This window comes from Ctenocephalides felis, unplaced genomic scaffold, assembly GCF_003426905.1.
Source record: "Ctenocephalides felis isolate EL2017-DRISC unplaced genomic scaffold, ASM342690v1 CF-g0.4_SCAFFOLD_01604, whole genome shotgun sequence".
Lineage (NCBI taxonomy): Eukaryota > Metazoa > Arthropoda > Insecta > Siphonaptera > Pulicidae > Ctenocephalides > Ctenocephalides felis.
Window position 1 is genome coordinate 26,866,758 of NW_020537758.1, and position 26,413 is coordinate 26,893,170.

The 26,413-nt window shown below is 29.6% G+C and overlaps 1 protein-coding gene across 1 annotated transcript; it reads right to left on the minus strand.

The window, feature by feature from the left end:
- Positions 1–213: 213 nt before the first annotated feature.
- On the minus strand, positions 214–26,413 carry LOC113373591 (sodium-dependent nutrient amino acid transporter 1). Its single transcript, XM_026613881.1, has 13 exons — positions 26,402–26,413; positions 25,332–25,596; positions 19,961–20,148; positions 17,594–17,622; positions 15,629–15,899; positions 14,497–14,600; positions 11,153–11,342; positions 8,823–8,927; positions 7,580–7,651; positions 7,184–7,283; positions 3,055–3,240; positions 1,382–1,476; positions 214–378 (listed from the first exon to the last, which is right to left on the minus strand). The coding sequence occupies exons 1-13, from the start codon at positions 26,411–26,413 to the stop codon at positions 214–216; spliced, it is 1,782 nt and encodes a 593-aa protein (XP_026469666.1).

Here is a 26,413-nt window from a genome sequence, read left to right on the forward strand (position 1 = left end):
TGCACCAATAATCTAACTTAAAAGTAAGATTGAATATATTTTGAATACTGATGACATATCAAATCATAATTACTTTGAACCAATTTGAGTAGGTACAAATTTTATCGAAGTATCTTAAAATACTTTTAATTACTATTTGTTTTATACATCACCTTTAGGTACTTTACAAATTGAAATAATGTTAGTTTAAGCTATATTACAAGGTTTAATTAATTATTGTCCAAGTAACGCGTCTTTCAGCCTTTCCCAAAAGTTTCTTGGTGAGCCTCGGGCGAGTTCCTTTTCGTCTTCGAGTTGTTTGAAAGCTCTCCACTCGCTGCGAGTTTGGTCGTCCAGGGGTCCCCAATTCGATTGAGGGGATAAAGCACCCCAAAGCCTCTATAAATGTTAAAAAATTGAATAATAAGTAAAATAAAATACTGTTTACTGTTTTGTTCTGATTTTGGCGAAATTTATAATACACAACCGACGTGCGTTTCAAACAATGACTTCTCTATTGCGTATTACTTATAAGTTGTATCTAATTTGATACATAGTATACTTTATACTATATCAAAAACTGTATTTATTACAATTTTGGGAAATTTATTTCACATAAACAGAATAACTTCTCATGAATATTTACGCTGTAATTACTAAGTTAGCAAAAATAGTTAATTTACATTGAAAAAAAAATGAACATTTTTTTTATAAAAGTTTTAGTTATTGATTTATAAATGTGTGCCATTTTTCCATTGAAGAGGTATGTCTTGCCATAAATTTGGAAGATTGGTGAATTTTTGAATAAAACTTATTTTTGAATACTTTTTTTCTGGTTTTGGTATCAAATGATTTATAATGACTGGACTGAACGTCGAGAAAACATAAAATTATAGAGTCAGATTTTCTGGCAAGACATACACTCTTCAATACGGAAATTCAAATGATGAATTTAAATGCGAAATAATAAAAAATAATATTAAAAATTAATATAACAGAAGTCATTCTAGCAGTTATTTTCGATATTATTTTTTATCACTAAATATTTAAGCTAGAAAAGTTTATTACTTTTATTTATTATAGTTCTGCATATGTTCAAATAGTTTAATTGGGCCGTGCAATAATCAAATTATTCCAATTATTTGATTAAATTATCACAATATTTGCTTTTCCGCAAAAAATATATAGCATTCGTGTTAAAGTCAATATGAGCTAATCAGAGTGCAAATATAAATTCAATGTAAAACGTAATCCACGCACTATTTATTTATATGAGGTGCAATAATTATATTTGACCTATAATACTAAAAGTTAGGTAAATGCCATATATGACGCATTGAATATAAGACACATGAACGTATAGAAAATTTACAATATAATTTATAAAAATAAAATTACATACTTGTAAGAAGTTTTGTCCTTTTTGTTGGTATAAAGCCCAAATTGCCCAACATGGTAATTGAGCCAAGCCAGCGGCCGCCAAGCACCAGCCAACAGCTGAAAGGAATAAAATTTATGAAAATTTCAAAAATATTGTTAATGGACCATGATAAACTTTCGTGTTATTTTATATTTAACTTTTCTACAACTGTTATATCTACCATCTGAACAGAATCTCAGTAAATAAACTAGTGGGGTGTGTGGCATGGTGCCTTAAGGCAAATTGCTCGAACTTCCCGTACCGTAACGAAATGTTCGAGGAATACTAAATGTTTTTAAATAGATTATTATAAATATTGTAACATTGTCTTATATTTATAAAAATTATAAACTGAATAGCAAGGTTGAAATTATTTGTTTAAAGTATATTAAAACTTTAGTCAGAATTAAAAATAAAATCTGATTTATTTTTGATATAAAATAATATATACAAAAAAAAATTCGAAAAAAAATTCGAAAAAAAAAATATTTTGAAACAGTTTTTTCTTCCAAAATCAATTATTTTGTTAAAACAAGCAGAAAATTCTTTGATTCATTTAAACCGGACGCTTAGTTCCCTCAAAAACTGCTATTTTTTAACATTTAGCTCTGTATCTTCGAAATGGCTGAACCTAACTTTGCCAAAAACTAATAACCACTTCTCCCAATCATTATTAATTGAATGTTTTTTAAATCATTCAAATCGGATACTCCGTTCTTTCAAGAACTCGATTTCTATTTTCTGCACTCATTGCTCTTTATCTCCGTAACTGCTGGAGTTGCCTTTGCCAAAAACTAATCAGCACATCTCCCTACCAATAGGAATCGAATGTTTTTTGAACCATTAAAATCGACTGATCCGTGCGCCCAAAAACGTGACCGAAAATTTGTATCCATACATACATACACACACACACACATACACATCCATTTATTCTGAGGTATGCCAAAATGTTCAGAAACCTTCAAAACGTCGAGAAATGTAAAAATTTTCAATTTCGATTTATGGACGATTACAATAACTTACCCTGCGGGAAGTTAATAATACTGAAGGGCATTGTCTAATATTTATCAAAATTATATGTACTGAATTGCAACGTTAAAATTATTTATTTGAAGTGTATAAGTGAGCTTCGGAATTTTAGCTAGAATTAAATTTGGGATCAAAATTATTTTTGATATTCAAAAAATAAAATTTTTGCAAATTAATTTATTTTTCTTCGAAATCTTGAAATAAAAAAAATCTCTAATTATATTTCAAAACGGCTAAATCTGTCTTTGCCAAAAACTAATCAGCACATCTCCCTATCAATAGGAATCGAGTGGTTTTTGAATTATTTAAATCGGTTGATTTGTGCGCCTAAAAACTTGGACAAAAAATTATATCCATACATACACACATACGCATTTATTTTATCTAAGGTATGCCAAAGTGTTCAGAAACTCTCAGAACGTGAAGACATGTTAAAATTTTTAATTTTAATATTTGGACGATTACAATAACTTACGCTACGGGAAGTTAAGCAAAAAATAAACTTTATATCCCAGAACGACATTTTCAAACCACAAATATCTATTATTCGTTCTATTCGATATGCACAAACGCATGAATAGACAAATGCCCGGTGGTTGTCGTTGTCCCTTCATCGTACTCACCGTACACATAATCCGGATAATCTTGACCGGCGTACTTGAGAGGGGTCAGAGTCACTAACGTGTATATCAGGATGACGACCATCAGAATGGGAGTCACGACGCCCCAACAGATACGCCAGTAACGGGTTACGTGGCCCACCTTCTCGCCCAGCATGAAGCGGACGTCCCGACAGAAATTGTCCAAACCTTGGGAGGAAAAGATACAAGATTGATTACAATGATTTATAAGTAACTATTTGCATTCGTTTATAGAAAATCTAATGAAGAAGTATATGATACTTTCTATTATGCCTATTTATGTTTTTTTATATATATTTCATTTTCATGGTGAATAGAGCAACCGTAAGCATTCAGAATTGTTATAACAAAAATGCAGACTTCCTGTTTTGGACTATGTGACATCAAGCAATAGTTTTATTCATTTTTACTTCAATATATAAATCAAAACTAGTGAAGCAAATGGCATCGTGCCTTAAGGCAAATTGCTGGAACTTCCCGTACCAATTTTTTTTTCAAAAGATTAACATTTTTCAAAAAAAAATACTCTGAAAAATTAGATTTTTGAGAAACTATAAATTATTGACAAAAATTACTTTTTTTTTAAAAAAAGAATTTATGAAGAAAAGTGTATTTTGAAATATTTTGGAAATTCTGAACTTTTTTTTCAAAGCAATCGTACTGCTTTAACCGAATAGAGACGAAATATCAAAGCGCGTAAGCGCCGCGCCACCGTCTAACGGATAAGCATTGGTGCGGAACCCATAGGAATATAAACAAAATTTATACTTATTGTTAAAATCTCTATAAAATATCTGATAATTTGATGTGCATATGTCTAATGATCATTTTTGACCGCCAGATGGCATTTTTTTTCATTTTTTTACTAGATATCCGAAACCGCTAGACCTGCCTTCATGAAAATTTGATCAGTTCTTCATGTTGTTAATACAAGTAAAATGTTTTTTGAATTTCAAAAATTTTTCATTTTCGATTTTTTTGCGATCACTATAACTTTACCCTACAGGAAGTTAATAAGTTTGTAAGTAGAGACCTTTTTGTCATTACTATAATAAGTTAAAATAAATAAATGCTATTGGAAAAAGACTAGCATGCACTGTGTTATCCCTTGGTATAAGAACAATTAAGTTGAAGCTTTTGTTTATCTTTTTAAACATCAATTTGATAAATGATAATAATTGAATGTTATGATTACGATTACAATACTTATCTTCAGAGAAATTATTGAAAATATCCTAAAGTGACCCCTTCTTTTAAAACTCACTTTTTGTCGAAGATAAGTATGCAGAAGATAGTTAAAAATTACATAATAAATCAATAAAAAAATATATCGGTATATGCTTAAAAATATATTAATGAAAATATTTGAAATATATAAAAAGTCCATACGGAGTTTACAAAATGCCACCAAATATAATTATTTTCCCCATTCCCCATTTGTAATTTCCCCACTATGTAATTTTGCATGATCTTTGAGTAAAACGATGTTTTTAGCCTCTAAGTTTGAACGTGCATTTATTGCTGTTTTTCTTTACCGATTCTTTACCGTTATTATTTGTAATATTGTAGATAGGAACTTATTTTTATATCAATATTTCAATTATCATGAGAAATTATTTACTTAAAACTTCATTGGGGGTTATTAATGTTTGAATTATGTAAATAATTAATATTTATATATACATATAACCAATATATTAAAACACAAGTTCAAGTTATATTTCAAACACGAAACCTATAAAAAAATTTAATATCGACAAGTTAACAAATTTCCACCGTTTATATTTATTTTCCCCATTGAATTACTATACAATTTTACACCATTCTAAAAAAAACTGAAAACTAAAAAAATGCTATTACAGAAGTTTTATTTTAAAAAGCCATAAAATGTTTTTTCTATATCACTTCATTCAGAATTTTTATAATTCCCATTCTCAGAACGGATTCGCAATAAATATCTAATTAAAAACCCATCGATAATTAACAGAATAGCAAACTTGCGTGGCATGTTGACTCTTTATACAACAAAAGCGTAGTTTATTTTTCAATCGATAGCTACAGAACGTTGAACATTTATGTCAATATCTATAGCGTCGATAATTACTCTGTGCCGGAATCGTTTTAATTGGCAATTATTTATAATTGGAAAAAAATTGCTGATATTCAACTTGTCATAGAGTTGAAAATCGAAAACGATTTTTATATATCTTCAGGTTTCAAGACCTACTTAATATATTGATAAATAAAAAAATATTAACTTATAACAAACTTTTCACAAAAAAAATATTTTTTTTATAGTAGTTTGAAATTACTATTTTTGTTATTTCTAATATTCAAGATAATTTACCTGCTTATGTAAATTACCCGAAAATATTTTGAATGATATTGTGTAGTTATTATTATTTAGTTCCATCAAGATTTTGTTTTTATAATTTAGTAAATATTTTTAAAAATGTTAGATTTTTAAAATAATATTGAAATTTTTAGCATTTTTGAAGTATTTACTTAGTTTTGTCGTGTTTGTATATAAAATCTATCGTAGCTATATTTAACCCTTTGCTACAAGCGTTTCCTACAGGGGGCATGACTTCCTTAAAATTTTCAGCATTTTGGTAATGAATTACAATAATTTAATCGTATTTTATACAAATTTTTTATAGCTATATTTAGCCCTTTACATGATTGCCTTTGTGTACAAATGTCGCCTATAGACGACACCCAGTATCCCGATCCTTGCTTTAAGATTTATTACATTGAGTTAAATTATAGAGAATTCTTATTGGTTTTCGTACTTCTTTTTTGAAATGTAAATTTTTAATATATAAATACATTGTTATGGATAATGACTGAAGAGTCTTGAAAGACGTTTTTGTTTCTGGTCAGTTCCTTAACCCTATTAGGCAGCTCGATGTTCTGTACATCAGTATCACTTCAAAAACAGCCGTATCAAGAAAAGGTCAATTAGATTAGTTTTACAAAACCATGAGCAAGGTGCACAACTGGTTGATTATGGATTGTTTGACCAACTTGAGGAACTTATACTCCATAATATATCTTACTAACTAGATGTCAGAAGAGTATCTCAATTTAGCCAAATAGGTTATTGTCTTTGTTATAAACAGAACTTGCAGTAAATTGGCAAAAGGCACAATGACATACACAAATAATGCCTTTTATAAAGAGATTTCCAGGGTGTTTTAAAAATTTGAAGGAAAAAATCACAATGAAGGGCAAAATGGCGCAAGGCGCCTGCTCGTCTCAAAGGGAATATGCAAATCTTTTTGCTGACGCACACTGTATACGGCAAGTTCAATTTCCGGATGAGTTGATATATAACTGATGTGCAATGCTGAAACAATTTTAGGAATTCATAAACGTGTCACGCTGTATTCATACGTTATGTATGGCAGAGAAGAAATATGCAAAGTGCTCTCTCACGGCTTGATTGCTTTAACGTCCTATCTATATTGCTTTTTGTGATATTCCTAAGCATTCAGCCTCAAACCTACATAAGATATTTTTTATTATTTCAGGAGTAATATTGATTCTGACTGCTTGTTAGATATTATATGTAGAATTGTATTTTATAAATATATTAGTTATATTGAATGCTGATATTCACTAATATAAAATTTACAATTGCGATAATCGCTTATAAAATTAACTTCACATAAATCACACTTTAGATATTTATAAATATTTTTAATTGTATATTTTAATTGAACTTTTATGATATATTCTACGATTGTTTTGTGCTATCTAATTAATCTCATTAACTGTTCATATTTATAATGCGATCTTTAATTATTGCGAAATGTGATCACTAACAAATATACCACTTGCGTTGTGATTCATTATTAATGTAATAAATATTTTAATTGCACTGTTATCAAATTATATATCCAACTAATTATACCGAGCCAGAACATGAATGTTGACACAACTCTAATCTATATTGATTTAGTAATAACCTGATCTTCCATCTCAATCCTAAGTATTTTTTAGTGTTTTTGTATATGAAGTTTTTGTATAATTCTATTTTCATTCATAGAAGAAATGCATATTTTGTCTTTTAATTTTTGAAAATAAATAATTTTATTAAAATTCATACCATATATCCAACTGATTGCCAACATTTGTGCTATCGCCAAAAAGAAAACGATGAATGAAGCTCCAAAATGATCCACAAGGTTTAAAACGGCTTGGCCTCCCTGAAATAACATGCATTTACTAAATAAATACATCAAATCATATATATAAAGCCAAGCGAATATGGAATGTTTTAATACAGTTGCTTCAATGAGCAAAGGTTTTTAATAAAAGATATTTTATGCAAGGATAAACAGCAATATAGAAATTTTTGGGGGATTTACACAGGAACACACATACACACACATATATATATAAAATATATTTTACTGGAGTTTTAATAACTTCAACAGAAATGCAAAAGTAATTATTCCATCTAATTCAATTCATGCATATAATTTACATTCGATTTACTTACCGGAGTAACATAAACTGTTCCCACGCAAAAACCTACACAAGCGATTCCCACTGCAGCTTGCCAATGTTTTACCTGAACAAAAAATTGTATAACATTTCAAAATTAAGGTGTTTTATTATTAAGGTAATTAGTACTTTTTTGTACGAAAAGATTATGACTTATAAATAGGACGTGCTTTATATTGGAACTTATAGTTAGTATTCAGATACGATTTTCTACTCTAATTCATCATCGACATCGACAGTACTTACATTTCCAATAATTATCGTTAATTATATTAAGTTTATATATTATTAATATTGTTATCTTTGTTCTTTTGTAAAAATGTTCTACAAAAAAGCAAAATCCTATATTAAAATCCTAGTGGATTATAAAATTAATAAGATTTAAAGATTATATTCATACGACGGGGAACTTTACCATCTATAATTAGCTAATTAGTAATTTTAGCCTTCAGTGTTTTTGTATATATAATATATCAACCACTATCAATTTATATATCAACTAAGCTATGAAACATTTGTTCCAAGAGTTGGGTAGAATTAATTAAAACTAAAACTTTTGTCTTTGAGAAATTCAATGCAGTCACTAGTCTTAATTGACGTTTTAATAGAAACATCCTGAATCTACCTCGTAATTGCAAATGTTCGCTCTTTCACGTAGTTTTTGCGCTTTTTCTGCAAATAAGTTTTTTACGCTTGCATATCAATTAATTCTTCCTGTACGTGCGCTGCCTGCGCCTGACGGCATTATAGCAAGTTTGATATTTCTAGAGCTATTGTAAAGGAGTGTAAAACTTTCTTAAACCTGAATGTGGTATATATATACAGAACAAAATTTTTGTTATTTTTTCCTTTTGCTTATACACTAAATTGGTAGTAAAAGAAATGAATGAAATAATACCATAGCCATAAACTTACTGTATGTTACTTGTTGATGCAAGAAAGTCTTTACATTCATAATATTACATGCCTCTCAATTCCATCTCCAAATGTGCTCATATATTTTCATAATTCAATCCGTTTGCAGTGATCTTTTATCTGAACAACTGTAGTCTACAGTCTAGACTAGACTGTAGACTAACCATTGAATTATTTCTATGACGCCCGGGAAAGCTCAAAGCGCGTGCAATACGATTTCGAAATATAACAAGCAAGAAACTTGAGTACTGGCAAAAAGATGGGAAAAGCGCGGAAACTTGTTTAGAGAGACAATTTAGAGTAGCGCATTCGTAGTGGTTTACCTGAGGAAAACGATCTCTTATAACCGTCATCATGCACGAGGCCATGGCGACGTTGCTTCCTATTCCCAGCACGAACAGCATTAGAAAGAACAGCACGGAGAACACCTGCAAAATGTGGATAATAAAATTAGGCTGAAGCATTGAATACAAACCTGCATTTTCGGGTTGAATAACTAATTTGGAGTGAATTATCTCGAGACCAAAAAGGCTAATTTAATTTTTTATAAAATGTTGGATATTGTGGAATTTTGCTGAAGAAAATGCCTTAAAATATATGGTCATATGTTCTATTACACCTTATAATGGCTTTAACCTACAAATTTGCACATTGAATTCGAAGCCATGAAATTGGTTAATGATTTGCCATTTATGTTACAGGAATATTATTTGAATATCGGTTAAAATTCTAAGATATTTATGAAACTGCGATTTCGTTGGCAAATCGTCATTGACAGAAAAATCGTTACAACTTTTTTTATATATATTTAACTTTGCATTTGCAGTAGCTGCATTCTGATTATTAGATATTACATAGCACAAATTGATTTTGGATTCGATCCCCCAACCTCAGCTAAGCTCGAGATCAGAAAGTATATCAAATTTTCATTAGATATTATAGATTTCAAATATAATCTCAAGTGAAAATCGCTTTCAGCAAGTATGTTAATTCATGCATGTTCTAAGCCATTAGTTAATACTGAACAGGACAATTACTGGGTTGCCTACCAAAAGCAGACCATACACTACATGACAAATATAATTGCTAATTATTCTTGTAATATAGACAAATTGTAAATAATTTTTTGTTAGAAAATAAAATAAAAAGATACTACATAAACGGTTATCTTATATATAAAAATGGATCGCAAAATCTGTTGGTAAGTGCATAACTCAACAACGCCTGAACCCATTTGGTCAATTCTTTTTTTAAAATGTTCGTTGAAGTCCAAGGATGGTTTTTACGGCAAAAAAAAACGAATAATTGCCGAGAAAACCCTAAAAACAGCTCTTTTCTTTTTCACATACAAACGTTTTCTAACTAAAACGTAGAATCAATTTGAGCTTCAATTTTTTTATAATGCCTAAATAAATGAGGTGAATTAGAGAATTTATAAAGGTAAACTGGTGGACAGGTAAATTGAAGCGTATGTAAAATGACAGAGAAGAAAACTGGTAGATAGGCGAATATGTAGACAAATAAACAGGTGGACAGATTAATTGGTAGACATGTAGAACGGGATGGCAGGTAAATTTGTAGGCCGGTGAAATGATAGACTATCAGTCTTAATAGGTTAACAGGTAAATTAGTAGACATTTTGTTAAGCAGGTATATTGTTCAACAAGTAAATTATTGAACAGGTTAATTGGTAGACATTTAGAACGGGATGACAGGTAAATTTGTTGACAGGTAAAATGGTTGACAGGTAAAATTATGTATTGATAAACAGGTCGATAGGTAAATTGGTTGACAGGTAAATTCGTAAGTCGGTAAAATGGTAGATTGATTGACAAGTTTATAGGTAAATTCGTAGACAAATTGTTGAATAGGTAAATTGTTGAATAGATAGTAGTAACGTTAAACTAAATTTAACAAATACACGTCTTTGTTCAACTTTTTAATTTAAACTAAATCACGGCAAAGCGTGAACGGGTACAGTTAGTTCTAAAATAAATTTTCAGTGTCAATCACTAAGCAATGACTTTTAAACCTTTTTCAAGGATTTACATTTTTTCATCATTATAATACCAATTTTACAGTTGTGATTAAATTATTCTCATTTACTTTGAAGTGATTTTTAAACGATCAAATATTAAAAGTTGAAAATTCAGAAGTAATTTAAGGACATTTTAAACCATATTATCGAAAATATGAGGGCATTATGGAATCCAACATGCAATTCATAAGGATTTTATCTTTTGATTTTTAAGGAGTCAATATTTATTTATAATGATTAATAATAAAAACTATTAAGTAATAAAATGAATTCTAAACATAGACAATAATTTCACTATATTTGTATGGGTCATCCAATATTTATTGCAAATTAATTAATAAGCTAATTACATTGATAAATTTATTAGATATTACACTTCTAATATAACTATTTTTTGACATTTCTATTGAAGGTGTTTGATTAATTGATGAATTTTCGGTACGTTGGTACACATAAAAACACCAAATCAAAAATATCTAGACCTATAAAACTACATTTACTCTGAACTACTTGACCAATTCCCAAATAATTTGACCATTCTATGGAAAGTGTTTGCCAACGTTCAAATTCAATCAACTCAGTAGTCAATATAAATGGATTAAATTGCCTGCTTACCTGTGGTAGATAGGTGAATTTAGCAATAGCGTCCGGATAAGAGACGAACGCCAAGCCAGTTCCCCCGCGCACGACCGAAGCCACATCGTCCGTCCCGGTCTGGTGGGCTAAATGGCCAAGTATCCCGAATATAGTACAACCGGCCAACATCGATGTCACTGTGTCCAGAGATGTAACAATTAAAGCGTCCCTGATAAAATAAATTTAGATATAAATATATATATATATATATATATATATATATATATATAAATATATATAAAACATGGAAACCTAAATTAGCATTATGAGTTATCCGTTACAAGTCGTTCATTATGCTGCCCCACCAATGATCGTCGGAGCTTGAAATCTTTATCAAGGTCAACTAGATGAGTCACGAAATATCAAATATGAAAAAGAAGGAATAGGGCTCAGTACAAATTTATATATATATATATATATATATATAAATATATATGTGTGTGTGTGTGTATGTATATAACGAATGCTGAGTATCAACTAATAATTGTTCTTCTTCAAGATTGATATCCCTGATGGATTTGCTTCTCACGAATTGATTTTACTTCTACTTCTATTTGCCGTGCGATAAATCAATTGGTAACGCCCTGCGTTTTATCTCTTCTAAGCCTAACGAAAAAGCGTAAGGAACGTTTCAGTTTTTACTCAATTAAGCTCATTCTATCTAAAACACAAAAACAATTTTCCAAGCCGCCTCAACTACACCCATAGGCATTTTCTAGTCTTTCTTCTGTCTGCACTTAATCCTAATACTCTACTACATCAATGTGGGAAAAGTTAGGAAAATAAATTTGTGCGCTTTCAGAATACAGATGATCTACTTGGAAGAAGAGAAACTTTGATGTCAAGACTGTTTGAATATTTAAAATATTGTTATATAATGCATTTTAACGAGTTTATTTGGTCGAAATCGTTATTTAATATTTTAATATGGGGCGTAGTAGTCCAAAAGTCTATTTATATATGAATACTACCTTTTCCTCAATGCTCTGTATGAAAAAAAAATAATTTGAACATTCTATTTGAATAATATATTTACATTTTTCTACCATAAGAAAGTTTGAATTATTTGATTAAGTTTGCAAAACTTTCTTATATCATTTTAATTTTGAATTAACCAAGAACTCTGACACCATGATAACGTCGAAATTATCAACGATATATTATAGAAAATGACACAATGGTGCAACCAACTATTCAACTAACAAAAAACTAAAATTTTAAAAATGTTTTGGCATCAGGTTAAATTGTTATTGCGAGCTTGAATTTTGTTTCACCAAAAAGAATGAAGCAAGTGGTCTATATTTTCAAATCTGGAGATAAGGATCAATGTTCGTATTTTTCTTAGCCATATCTATTGCAAATGGGATTATGCCATAGTTGACCATTTTATTGCCATTGTTCATCTCCTAAATTTTCTGATAAGTCCTATGTTTAATATATTTTACTACCTCACAGACTTAAATACTCCATCGACTTCATGATTGAAGTTGATTGACAATATATGCCAAGAGAGGGTTAAACGGTCCAGAAATCGTTCCGGTGTAATTTTCAAATATGTAAGATAAATCTAGTTAGTTTCTCATATAAATCAGCGTTACACGTTCCAGTAAATGCATGTGCTCTAAATCACATCATTACCTAACGTTCGTCTACTGGCACGCCTCCAAAGGTCGCAGCCCGGTGGCTTGCTTAATTCTCTCTCATATGCCCCTTTGCATACGCTCCACTTTAATAATATGGAAGTTCATGGATAAATCCTGTTGATACGATTATATGCTTTTGAAAAATATAAGGTAATGGTTTATCTACCCACTTACCTACGTACTTATAACTTTAATAATTAATTTTTGTATTTAAATGGTGTACTAACCATTCTGTTGACTATTGGTATTGGAATATTATACAAATTTAGAGTAGAAAATAAATATTTCCCTTATTTTTAAACTTGAATTTTGATTAATTTTTATTATTAACCAGTTAACTGTGGGGCTCCCATCACACATTGCGCACAGTTTTATGTCGTCCAAATCGAACATAAATTAAGTGTCAATGTAAAAGTATTATTTAAATAATTAAATCTATATCTGATTAATTAAGTATATTATTTCCATGACGAATATATTCGACAATAACAGTTAACTAATTTATTTTTTTACTGGTTTGGTTTTGACTGTCAATTCTAACATCATGCGATCGTATACCTGATGTTCATAATTTTCTATGTGTAATATCCATCAATTTTGTTATTTAGACGCATTTTATCGACAATAAATAATTTACTGTATGTAATAAATTATATGATGTGTCAGTGTTCATCACCCGAACTTACTATTCATAATGAGAATATATTCCAAAAAATTGGACAATTTTCATCAAACTAAAACATAACTCGAAAAAGCACTATCTTCATTTGAAAATATAAACATCGCTCAATTTTTAAGAGTATTTAAATACTTTTAGTGTTTTGTTGTGAATATTAACTCCAACACAATGCAATTATATCATTAAATTCCCTGATATGTAAAGCTGAGGTTCTCTTTGATAAAACAATAATTTGTAGTGCAATATATTTTATTTTATTTATTGTAATTGTTTGAACAGTAATCAGAACTCTCATAAGTTCTATAAGTTGTTGATTAAAACTTATGACTATTTATTTCATGAGAGGCAATCCATCGATTTACCATTCTCTTATGTGTGGGATATTTTTGATATTAGCTCTTACGTCTAATAGTTAACATGTGATTGGGAGTTGCAGCTATGTCCACGAAGGACGATTTTCACTTGGAATTATATTGCGATTTTTATCCCCAAGTAAAAATTTGACATCAAAGCTGGTTTCGGGCTACAGCGATAGCGGGAATCAAACCAGCGAACCTGGGACTAGTTGGGCGATTTCGCCACCGCTGGCTCTGTGGTGCAATATATGATTATAAATGCACCAATATTTTTATTATTGTTTAAAACTAGAAAAAATTCTGTTCGGAATAAATCAAATAGAATGACATTGCTCAGTAAACGATCTCACTTTATTTTGAGTATCAATTTTTTTAAGTTTAAGCCATTGATGACTTCAACCCAAAGGTCGCTCGTGAAACAGTTGAATTAAGGTATATAAGTCCTATTTTCGTATACTGAATTTAAAATTTATTTTCAAGGAAATATCCGATCAATAAATTTAATCAAATATTCAAGTCTATTGTTGAGAAATAAATATCGATCGATACTATCGAGCAGAGTATTGTAATTCATTCAGCCTCTAGGCTAATGTTGTCGTGTGCCCCTTTACATACGATGAACATTAAGCCCCGGCATTGTCTTACCTGTGCACGTTGTGTCGGAAGCTATTATACGAGGAGTACATTATGATGTTGCCAAAGCAGACGGATAACGAGAAGAACACCTGCGTCACAGCCGCGTACCACACCTGGAGAGACGAAAATCAATCATTTTTCTTATCGATATTGTTATTATTATTATATTGCTTGAAAGAAAGCTTTTACACAAATCACACGAGAAAGAGTTTTTCCATGAAGTATTATAAATTTTTAGCGTTTTTGCATTATTTTTAACTTCTACATTGTCTTAATTTATAGTAGTCTCGTTGTAGTACACAGACATATACAGGGTGTTCCAGAACCTAACGTCAAGCCGAAGCTAGGTAGGTAATCGTAATAAAATTATACAGAATCAGAATGAAATATATCTGTTTACATCATTTTATTATAGTTTATATTTTTTTTTCAAGTTGGTAATTTTTACATATTTTCATGCAATCATTATAAGTTCGAGCTTTTTCTACAGTTGCAACAAGGTTTTTCTTCTTTTATGTGCGAGACGTTGAAGTTATTGATGGAACTATCACAAGAAAGTTTTATGATATAATAGAGTTTGTTCTGAAATCATCTCAGAAAGTTACTCTTGCTTTATTAGGTAATTCTTCAAGTCCGTTGGAATTTCATCGAGTTTGCCTTTATAACACTCGTGTCGAATTTATAAATGTTCAACGGCGATTTATAAACGAACACTATTGTATGAAAATTTGTAATTAAAACTTCATAATTCAATTATGAATTTGTATTGGTTACTATGCTGATGGTAAATGAACAGATTTTTGATTTTGCAAGCCTCTATTGTATATTTTATCGAACAACTGGTATATGAAATTCCCTAAATTTAAAATAAAAACTTTGTGTTTCAATTATAAACTTTCAATGTGTTTCATAGTAATAGAATGCAGAAAAAAATGTTTTGCTCTATTCAACAAGTGCTTGATTAATTCATTGATTAAATATATATTTTGCAACATACACGCGTAGGCAATTCGTATTATTATGAGTTTATGAATTAAACTTATTTGTAAAACTTATTTTATTTGTACGACTTGAAGTTTGTAAAAATATTTTTTGACTTTTAGTAAATATGAATTAAATATTTAAAAAAAAAACTACTCACTTTTGGATTCAACAACTCTCCCCAATTCGGCTTAACAAAGAATAATATACCATTTGCGGCGCCAGGTAAAGTGACGGCTCGTATTAATAAAACCAGCATGACCACATATGGAAAAATTGCTAGAAAATATGCTGCTTTTCCTGAAGTTTTCACTCCTTTTAGTAACATCAAAACAATGGATGCCCATGATATGAATAGGCATATTGTCAATTTCCAATCGGGCATGCCGACACCATCGGTCAAATCAGGATTCTCGTGAAGAACCTCATGTCTATAGGTGGAAAAAAAATTATTGTAAATAATTGGATAATTTTTATCAAATTAATACGTAATAAAAGAATATTAGTAATTGTATATGTTAACTGAAAAAATAAAATTATCGTTTATTGTACTTAGATGAAAAAGAATATGTGAGCAGTGATAATTTATATATGTATAAATGTATATTATCTTTATGAAATCTGTGTATATAAAAGCATATATACATTTCATTTTTTATTCGTATATATGTAAGTATATGTATCTATTCCAGATCCTAAGCTCCCGATTCTAAGTAGTATATGTCTGTGTTAATAATGACCATATTACATCACTGATGTGCAAAATTTACGTTATTTTGTTATATGTGATTTATTTGAATTGCATGTTATCACAATAACGATTACGTACCTTCCTTTATCTTGTCTTCTATAATCTTCTTATTGAAAATAATACAGCCAATTTGGAAAAGCAAATGGTGAAAAAGATATATTACCGAAATCCCTCGGTCGAAAATACATCTTGAAAAAAGTCCCTTGTTAGAGTGAAATGCAGCAGAACTGACAGAAATGTTAGTAAATAAAGCAGGATGGTCACAAAATACCTTCTGAACTGATTCTTATAACAAAAGACTACTATGGAAAATCTTCGTGGGGGTTGTAGTAATATTTTTTAACTCCTTAATACTGACAAAGGACCTGAAGTGGCGCGTCTCGAAGCAGCCGTGAAATTCTAATATCTCACTGCTGACAACCGTTTCATAATATTTGTAATGCCCTGAAGTTTTTTAACACCTTGATAAATTTATGCTCATTTTTCAATTTTCTTTATGAGAAAATCTTATGCGAATTTTCTATATTCTTTGTGTTCTAGCTTTTGGTAGCAAGAGCTAAAGTGTTGAGATGCGTCATATTTGCTGATTGATGAATGAGTTGAAATTTGAAAAGTTGACCTAAGAGATGTATATACAGGGTGTCCCAGAATCAGAAGCAGGGTGATAGTATTGAAACTAACTATAAAATAAATTATTCTGTGTGGTTTGAAAACTATGAGCTTTTAAGTTCAGTCTAGAGCTTTGATCAAATTTGATTATTTTTCGGTTATTCTGGTTCATTTTTGATGTTATTTTTATTCATTTCATGTTTGAAACTATAGCAGTTAATTACATTTCTAGGTCCACAGTAAAAAGTAATGACATGATTGACCCAAGTTATTTTAAAATGACTATTTAAACTATATAGTTACAATTATCAAAATTGGTCGACTTTGAAAGACTCTCCTTTGAAAAAGTGTACTAAAATGTATTTAATTATGATTCTACTATGGTAAAATGATTGTTTCGTAGTAATAAAATCGAGTAAAAAATATAAATCTATAATTAATACGATTTTTGTAAGGCTCTAAGTCCGAGGCTGTACTTTAATTTTTACAATGCACGGGATAAATCAAGTTCTGCAATATATATAAAAAATTAATTAAAAAAATAATTATTACCTGTCACTATTATTTTTTCTAACATTCAACAAACATTAAAAATAAAAGTATGAATTTTGTTAATAATGAAAATGCTTCAATAATAGCATTGAATCAATAAATTGATTTTTTTCCCACAACCTTCTGCGTTTGAGTTGACAAATGTGGATAACAGCAACAAACATAAAAGCGTACATCACGTTTTTTGTCTAAAGATGAGAATCCCTAACTCACATGAAATAGAGTTCTGCCGATGGCATGAGCTTTCCATCGACGTCGTTACCATTTTCCGTTCTTTGTGAATAAATCGGTTCCGAGTAGGAAGAGGTTTGGTTAATTCTTGAATCAAAGCAATTTTCCGTCCACCAAGAACGACAGTATGCCCACGGCAACGGGTCTTGAAACGACGCAGAGAAGTAGATCATTGTCAGTGACATGAGGGAGCCGTAATACGAGGCAAGGTACACCACAGCCGTCAGCTGCCCGTAACCGATTCCTTAGCATGAGCGAAGAAAAAGCAGAGAATATGATGATATTAACTTACATGCAAAGTTAAGGGGGTATTCGAGTCTAGAGGCATAAATTTTATGCGATTTTTAAAAGATTTTCAAATTACAGTGTTATCCCTTCTTATATTCTTAATAATCTCTACCTATTGTTTTTTGTTCAACATATTGCAAAATAAATTGAATTAAAAAAAATTAAAAAAAATTGAAAGACCGAAAAAAATAAACGATACTTTAACTATCCATATTTTTATAAAATATTGATTAATGTTTTACGAATTCAGAAAAAAAAAAATAAAAACAACAGCAGTTTTAATTCCAGATTGTGACAAAAGTGAGAGTCTCAAATAATTGGCATGTGACCATACCGCTGATTTTAACTCTTTAAATAATCCGATGAAAAGATTGTTAATCTAAAATAATGTCAATATTGTATGAACTACGGACAAGTTAAAACACATTGTTCTAAAAATAGCGACTGTCTAAACAATTTTTTTACAATTTTTTGATATTCTAGAATTTTTAATATTAATCGATTTAAAATCGAAATTAGGAGGATGAGCGTAGTTTATACTGATGAAGTTTCTAAAGAAGACTCTGTAACAATTTCAAGTAAATCGGTCCAGTAGATGTTGAAAAATCGTGGGTATCGTATCAAACAGACAGGAGGATTGTCGTTGTCAAATAGCTATACCTCCGAATTCACTTAAAATGTTGAAAATCCTCGTGCATATATATTCACAAAGAGTTAAACTTTGAAAATATAAAAAAATTCTAAACATTTGATTTTTTTACTTCTAGACTAGATTACACCCTTTAATTATTACTACTAAACCCATATTAGCCCAAAGTACTATTTACAATTAGCAAAGAAGAAACACTTGCTCTTACTTATTGCATTATAGAAGGCTATAACAAAACAAAATAGCATATCTTATGCACATAAATTATTGGATCATATGTAATATTTTTAGATACAAATACAAAATCTATAAATATTCCCAAATAATATCTATAACTAAGTTTTGAGTTAAGCATGGGTTATTAATATAAATATGATTTTCCAAAATAGTGCTAAAAAGATTCTTATAACTAAATAAAATAAGTTGCAAACTTTTTTTATATCTAAATTTTCGATTGTAGTCATTGTGAGTTTAAATCGTTTTATACATTTTGTGAAATAATAGATGATAATCAGCAGTCAGAATATTCGGCCTGTAATCATGCAGATTAAAGTGAATTTTAGTATGTTCGAGTATTTAAATATCTCTCTTGTAGTAGATGAATACCTATTATAGTTAGTTTTCACTAATTAAGAATCCATTTTAATTATATGGTAGCATAAAGAGCATTTCGTTTTTACGACGGAAAATAATTATAATTAGAATCGTATTGATTCAATATCTTTCCTACTTATGTGTATAAGAATATATATATATATATATATATATATATATATTTGTATATATATATATATATATATATATATATATATATATATTTGTATGTGTATGTATTGTATGCGTATATATTGCCATAGAAACGTTAATCCATGACCTAATGAAAATAATATTTGCATTTTAATAATATTTGAAAATAATAATATAAACGTTCTTCTATTTCTATTTTACTTTTTGGAATCTTGAATTTAGTAATCATATATAATAAATCTTGGTTTACTTTAAAAATAGTTTTTGTTAGCACATATCATAAGATTACACTATATTAACGCTACATTAAGATTTTACTTTACATGACCTATTCCAATATATTTTATAATAACCCTTTCTACACGGATGCCGGCGGCAAAATTCACATTAATTCGGCAATTCGCGAGTGGAAAGGGTAAAATCTCTGTTCAAGTAAACCATCGTTAAAGCACCTGAAACAGTTAGAATCATTACAATTTACTCAGAAATATATTTAGCATGCATACCAAAACCTAACTTTAAAGCAGACATAGAAAAACCACCAAATACGTATTAGCCCATGTGTAAGAACCTCAGCCAACATAGAATTTCTCGCTCAGTACTTACATGAAGTAAAGTTCGCTCGAACTCTTCTGCCCTGTCATTCCACTTAGTGTAGTAACTACGGCAGTGTCGTTTACAGACGTTTCTTCCAATACGGAATTAAAACAGTTAGGGCCCCATTCGGGCCTACAACGGGCCCAAGGCAGCTCCGCACTCAGGGATGAATACATGTAGTGAGCGGTTAAGGCCATTAGCGACACATAGTACGTACTCACAACAGCTGTGCACAGCATTTGCCCGTAACCGGTGCCTGAGAATGAACATGCGAAATTTTTGGACAAGTGCGAATGACACATAAATGGGGACGTATGATACACATATTTTAAAAATACATTTTTCAGTGTTAGTATTAAATTACGTTACAGATGTGCAACAAAGGTAAAATTATTAGTACTGGACAACCAGACAATATATGTAATAAATTTACACTTGTTAATTTGTTCCAACAAATATCCATATTTAATTAGAGATCCAGGGTACAATTACCCGATAAAATAAAAAGGTTATGACAACACAATGTTACGGTTCTGTCTTAGTATAAATTAGTAGTAAAAACTATCAAAAGTCTATGTATTTTCTGTGCGATCAGGCGTGTTACACATAAAACCTAACTTCACGTATGTGTTATCCATGAGACATCAGAAAAAAAACACTTACGATAAACTTGTCTTGTTCATATGTAAAACGCCTGATAAAACAGCTTTTCATACACAGCTTTTTGACAGTTTTTACAATCAGTTTATACGAAGATAGAGCCTAGGATAGGGATAAATATTGTAAAGGGTTTCAATATATATTTTATTATAGACTATTTTATCTTTTACAAAATTCTTATGTGAACAAGGCAGGTTTATATGACATCGGCTCTAGTAGTGTCAGAGATTTGTTACACCTTAGTCTTTCTAAAACTATTTTATTAGTTTAGTTTTAGTTTTATTTTTTTATCATACTTTTTTTAACTCTTTAATTGCATAAAACTAGTTTTTGAAATCTTATATAAACTCAAAACAAAAAAAAATAAAATAATAATCTAAATTAGTGGTTCACGATATTGTGCCTTAATTGCTAGAACTTCCTTGCTTAAAGCGTTGCTTTAACATTTCTATTAATTGGCCACACAGTTTTCTTGCATGTTACTTTTAATTTATAATAGTTTATAAAATTAAATATTAAATTTTATTATGTATTCTCATTTTTTTCAGATCTATCAACATACAAGTGTCATCACCAGTGGATCCACAATCTTGAAGGATTTTGGAGGGCATAACATCAAATTAAAAAAGATAAGTTTGAAGCATTTTTATTTTTCCAGGCATTTCAACATTCAATTCATGTAATCATTAGTAGATCTATAATTTTGAAAAATAGACAGAAATAGAAATGATTACAACTAAATGCATGAACATTAAGAAACTACTGATATACAAAGGTGTACTTAAGCCGATTTGGCCAACGCACTGCTATTCATAAAAACAACACGAAGACTCAAAAGAAAAATATTTAGTGATTTAATTAGCTTGTAATTACTCGTGTCACATTACATTACTTCTTATGAAGGAAAAATGCAACTGTGTATTTTTCACTATTTATATATCGATGTCATTTTTTATATATAATTACTAAAAGATTTACTTAATGTCCATGTAGGACAGTTGTAAATTATATTATACATTGTTGAATAAAAAAAATTTAAAAAAATGCATGAACATGGGAAACATACATTTAAATTGTATCATTTTCATCTTTGTAAAATTGTTGATCCCCTAATAATTACATAAAATTGTACGTAAAAATGTTCCTAAGTTTCAACATCGTAATTAACTATTCCTAATGTAAAAAAATAATACGTAATACTGTCCTAGAACAGGTCCAACTGAGTTAAATTCCAACTTGATTCAAAGAAGAGTTTCAGAGACTTTCCATTGTCATTTTATATAGCAGTTTCCGAAATGGGCTATTTTCAAATATGCACTTATTTTGATCTATAGTTTTAAGTAAAAACTGATATCACTTCTGCATGATATCAGGTTATTCAAAAAAAGTGACAAAAAGAGTCAGAGAGAATAGATAAAGAATTTAAATATAGAAGTAAGGTCATGATACGAATACACGTTCTGGGATTCACTCATGCGAGACGTTTTTCACAATTTGTGTTTCTAAATATGCAAAAAAAAATTATACTAGATGAATTCATTAAAATAGGTTTCTCTAAATGAATAATCGAACTGTGAAAATAGTTTCACACGTTCACAGAGAAATGATCATAAAATACAACTAAATGATAATCTTGTTATTCCATTGAAGTTAAATTAGCATTATCATATCTATTTCAATAATTTATTACTACTGTATGAGTATATATTAAAGCACGGTTTTGATTTCCAAACACAATTAACATATGCGCATTATGTATATGGAAACATACAACATTTCCACAATGTACATAATACGGATAGAATCAACACATAGTTCACAATGAACAACAATGAAAAAGCATTCTAAAAACGTACTAACATAACATACACAAAAGCTTTGCATTACTTATTCAGTTCGCTTTCCGCACAGACGAGGCTGAACGAATATAAAATATTATTTATTTTCCAGATAATTATATAAGGGAATACCCATTTGGATTTTACAAACAGTTGGCGGAGCGCCTAAGGCGTCTAACAAAGAGCTTTTTCACTCGTATGAAAATTATTAAAACAAAGACTGGGCAGGAATCTGTTATTAAATTCTCTACACGCAAATTCCGTAGAAAGATACTTTCAGAATGTTTGTACTTTACGCATATGTTAAGCTGTTAATAAATCATTCATTCTTCCTTAATTAAGATCAGAATTACATTTGGAGGGTATCTTAATGTGCATTACAGGTCATGGTATGAATGTTCACATATTTTCCCATATTTGAGGTCCAGAATTAAAGTTAGAATGAAATGAGACGTTTGTATTGATTCTAATCAAATGAGATCAAGTTTTAATAATTACGCTGACCTATATATTAAATCATGAATAATTTAAATTATTAACTGCATTTTTAGTAGATTATCGACAACACCAAAAGGGGAGTGATGTGGCACCACGACCATGTACCACGAATTGGCTTTGCAGAAAATGCATAAAAACAATATTGTCCAAAAATTAGTTATTCTTTAAATGTTGAAATTTTAAATATTTATATTATTTCCAATTAGTTAATATACTATTTACATACTATTTATTTAATTAGTTAATTAATTTACTTGATCCTATTTATAATATAAGTGAAATTGAAGCACCATAGTCTAGGTTTTCGTAAAACTTTAAACAACTTTTGAGTCAGAGCAAATTTTGACTGCCATCTAATGACATATTTCAATATCATATATATTTTCTAGTTTGGCAATATTATTTACTTGTCATATTATCATTGTGTGCTAGATTTCTCAATTTGTGGAATGCTCTACTCTAGTTACCAACTTTTCATATATCTCTTAATTTATGCATGTAATCTTTTTCCTAGTGATTGTTAAAAAAAATTATGATTTGTGTGTGAAAAGTAAAACGGTTATTTATAGATTAAAGAATCCATCAAATTGGCTGTTATCAACTTTATGTTAATATTTGACTAAAAGGGGAAAGATATAAACCGTTTGTTAGAATTGCATTGTCTTGTTCAAAAAACGTAATTTAACATGTACATATATATATATATATATATATATATATATGTATATATATATATATATATTTAAGTGTGTATAACTTTATAATCATTGCCACGTTGCGATTCTGAAATAATATCATTTGCTTCTGTTGTTTGAATTGAATGGAAACTGAAGAAGGTGCTCTTGGAATGTAAATACTCGCATATTACAATATCAAGCCTATCTATTCCGTCGAGGACTTTTGAACAATTCATCTCAATATAACAATTTAACAATTTATCATTTCGACGCGCCTCATTGTCTACGTTGGAGCACACTATAGAGAGAATTCTGTAATGCAAGCAATGACTCATAAAGCACGTCGTGCATCTGCAATAGTCCGAGAGTCGACGACACAGTAATAGATTGAGATATTTTATTTACATTTTTTTAAATTTGCAGTCTGCAAATAACTATTAGAAATACTACAAATGCTTGTTAATATTTCTATATAACAAATTTTTGCAAAGTCTACTACGAGTAGTTTAAATCATTATGGATATTTTTGTATAGCAAAAATCAACTCCTCAAAGAATTATGCCAATATTTATAAGAATAAAGACAATCTCAGTTTGGTTGATAATTCAGCATAGTTCATCCAACAACTCCGTTATGGCAATCGTCTATATTTATTTAGAGTAAATAAAACTAAAACTTTATATTGTTATACAGTATATTCTAACATTTGTGTCCAATCCCGATATAACTTATTTTTAGGCAATGTGTAGCAAGCTCTCCAGGTTACCTCTAGTAGATATAATTTTTATTAGTCAGTTTTGATGTCGAATTACAATAATGGTTGATTAATCATTTCTGATAAGAAAAAACAAGACTATTTCTAGAAGTATACAAAGACTATTTCTAGAAGTGACTTTAAGCATACTTCATCAGAGTCAATTAAATAAACCCTGTAATTAACTACATATATAACATTTTATTTGATTTCCTCTCCCTCCAGGTTGATGCGAACTTAACAAGCACTTGAAATTGTAAATTTCATTGTACAAACATATGCACATTTTGTATGGACCACGTCCGACGGTAATTCTATTCCATACCGTTACAAATGGCCTCGTAATTATTTTCTGCCGCATGTTTTAGTTCTGCATTTCAATATAACGAGCGCCGAAAAATTACGTGCTGGCGAAATGTTTAATTATGATTATCACTTTGGAATAACTAATGTGAGCTTTTTTGCTAATGCGAAAATTATAGTAACTGTTTGTATACTATTGTCTTCGCAAAAAAACAAAATATTATTGAACAAACTCCCGTTCTTTTTCATGGAATTTTTTTGATTAGATTCATCTTCAAGATACATGATTATAATCAATACCAGAAGTTGTCCAAAGATCTTTGAATTAGAAATGGGGCGATAATACGGTTAACACAAAGGACACTTCAGAAATGAACAAATCCAGAAAGGATTGATTCAACTATTCTACTCATATAAGTACAGTATATAGCTAAATATATGCAAGTTTGTGTAACCACAATCAAATATGGAGATCAAATAATATTCGAGAGGGTAAAACGACAGCAAGAATTTATAAATTAGACAAAAATTAATCGTACAATAATGGTGCCTATACTCTTGAAAATCTTTTTTCTTTGTTCCTTAAATCTAAAATATTTTGTTTAATAATTAAACAGTTCATATGATAAATAAACGTGCAGTCTGTATAAACAATTTTCCTTCGTACCTAAGATTAAAATAACCATTCATTTGTATTTTCACCACTGACCTCTCATTATCGGTGCAAAATCATAAACTTTAACACTGCCTCGACTCGAAAACTGCCCTATTAACATTTCCATGTAGTATATCGGTTTACCGACAATGAGCAGGACTATCAAGTAGGGTATCAGGAAGGCGCCTCCACCGTTTTCTAAGGCAGTAAATGGAAACCTCCAGATATTTCCAAGTCCCACAGACATTGCGATACACGACATCAGGAATTCCAGACCATTGCCCCAAGTGTCGCGCTCTTGATTAGGAGTCTCCGATATCTATAAACGGAATTAAAGCCAGATTTGTAGAAATGATTAGGAAAAGAAACAAAAGCAAAGCGGTAATCGATACAAGATTAGTGAGTAACGAGAAGTCGCGGAAGGAATAGAAATAGCGTTCTAGATTATACTTACTTTTTATTTTCTGTATTTTCGCGTTTATGAAATGTGGATAAATTTTACCAAAATTGAACTAAAACTCAATCATTTTATTATAGGGTAGAACGGGGCACAAAGGTCCAATTTGACCTAAAGAAATTATCCTGTCTAATCCAGATGCAATACCTCACAACACTTATCGTGTATTATTCAAGCAACTTTCGAACTGTGTTCAACAAAATTCCCTGTTAATTCCTAAATGTAAAATGTTACCGTTTTTCTAAAATTTGTCATATTTTCCTTCTTACCCCATAGACTGGATATTTCTCTATTAATTTTTTTATTTAATTTAAATTACAATTATTTTTAATATAAAATCAAAAATAGAAATAAACTTTATTGTTGTTACAAGTTAAAAACATTATTGCTATTTTAATATATGTGTTTATAGAAATAAGAAAACCCTTTAAATAAATGAATATTTTGTTATTTTTGCTATATATAACTATTAGTTAATTGAAATAATATTAGCTATTTTATCCAATTATTTTTTGTCAATTATATAACCATATTGTTTATTACCTTTACAGATACGTCAACTAAGCAATCATAAATTCCACAACGTTTTGATTAATTTACTAAAAGCCAACAGTTTTTATGACATTTTTGAATATATGAATTTTTACTTAAAGAAATACAGTGGTACCATCTCCTCCAT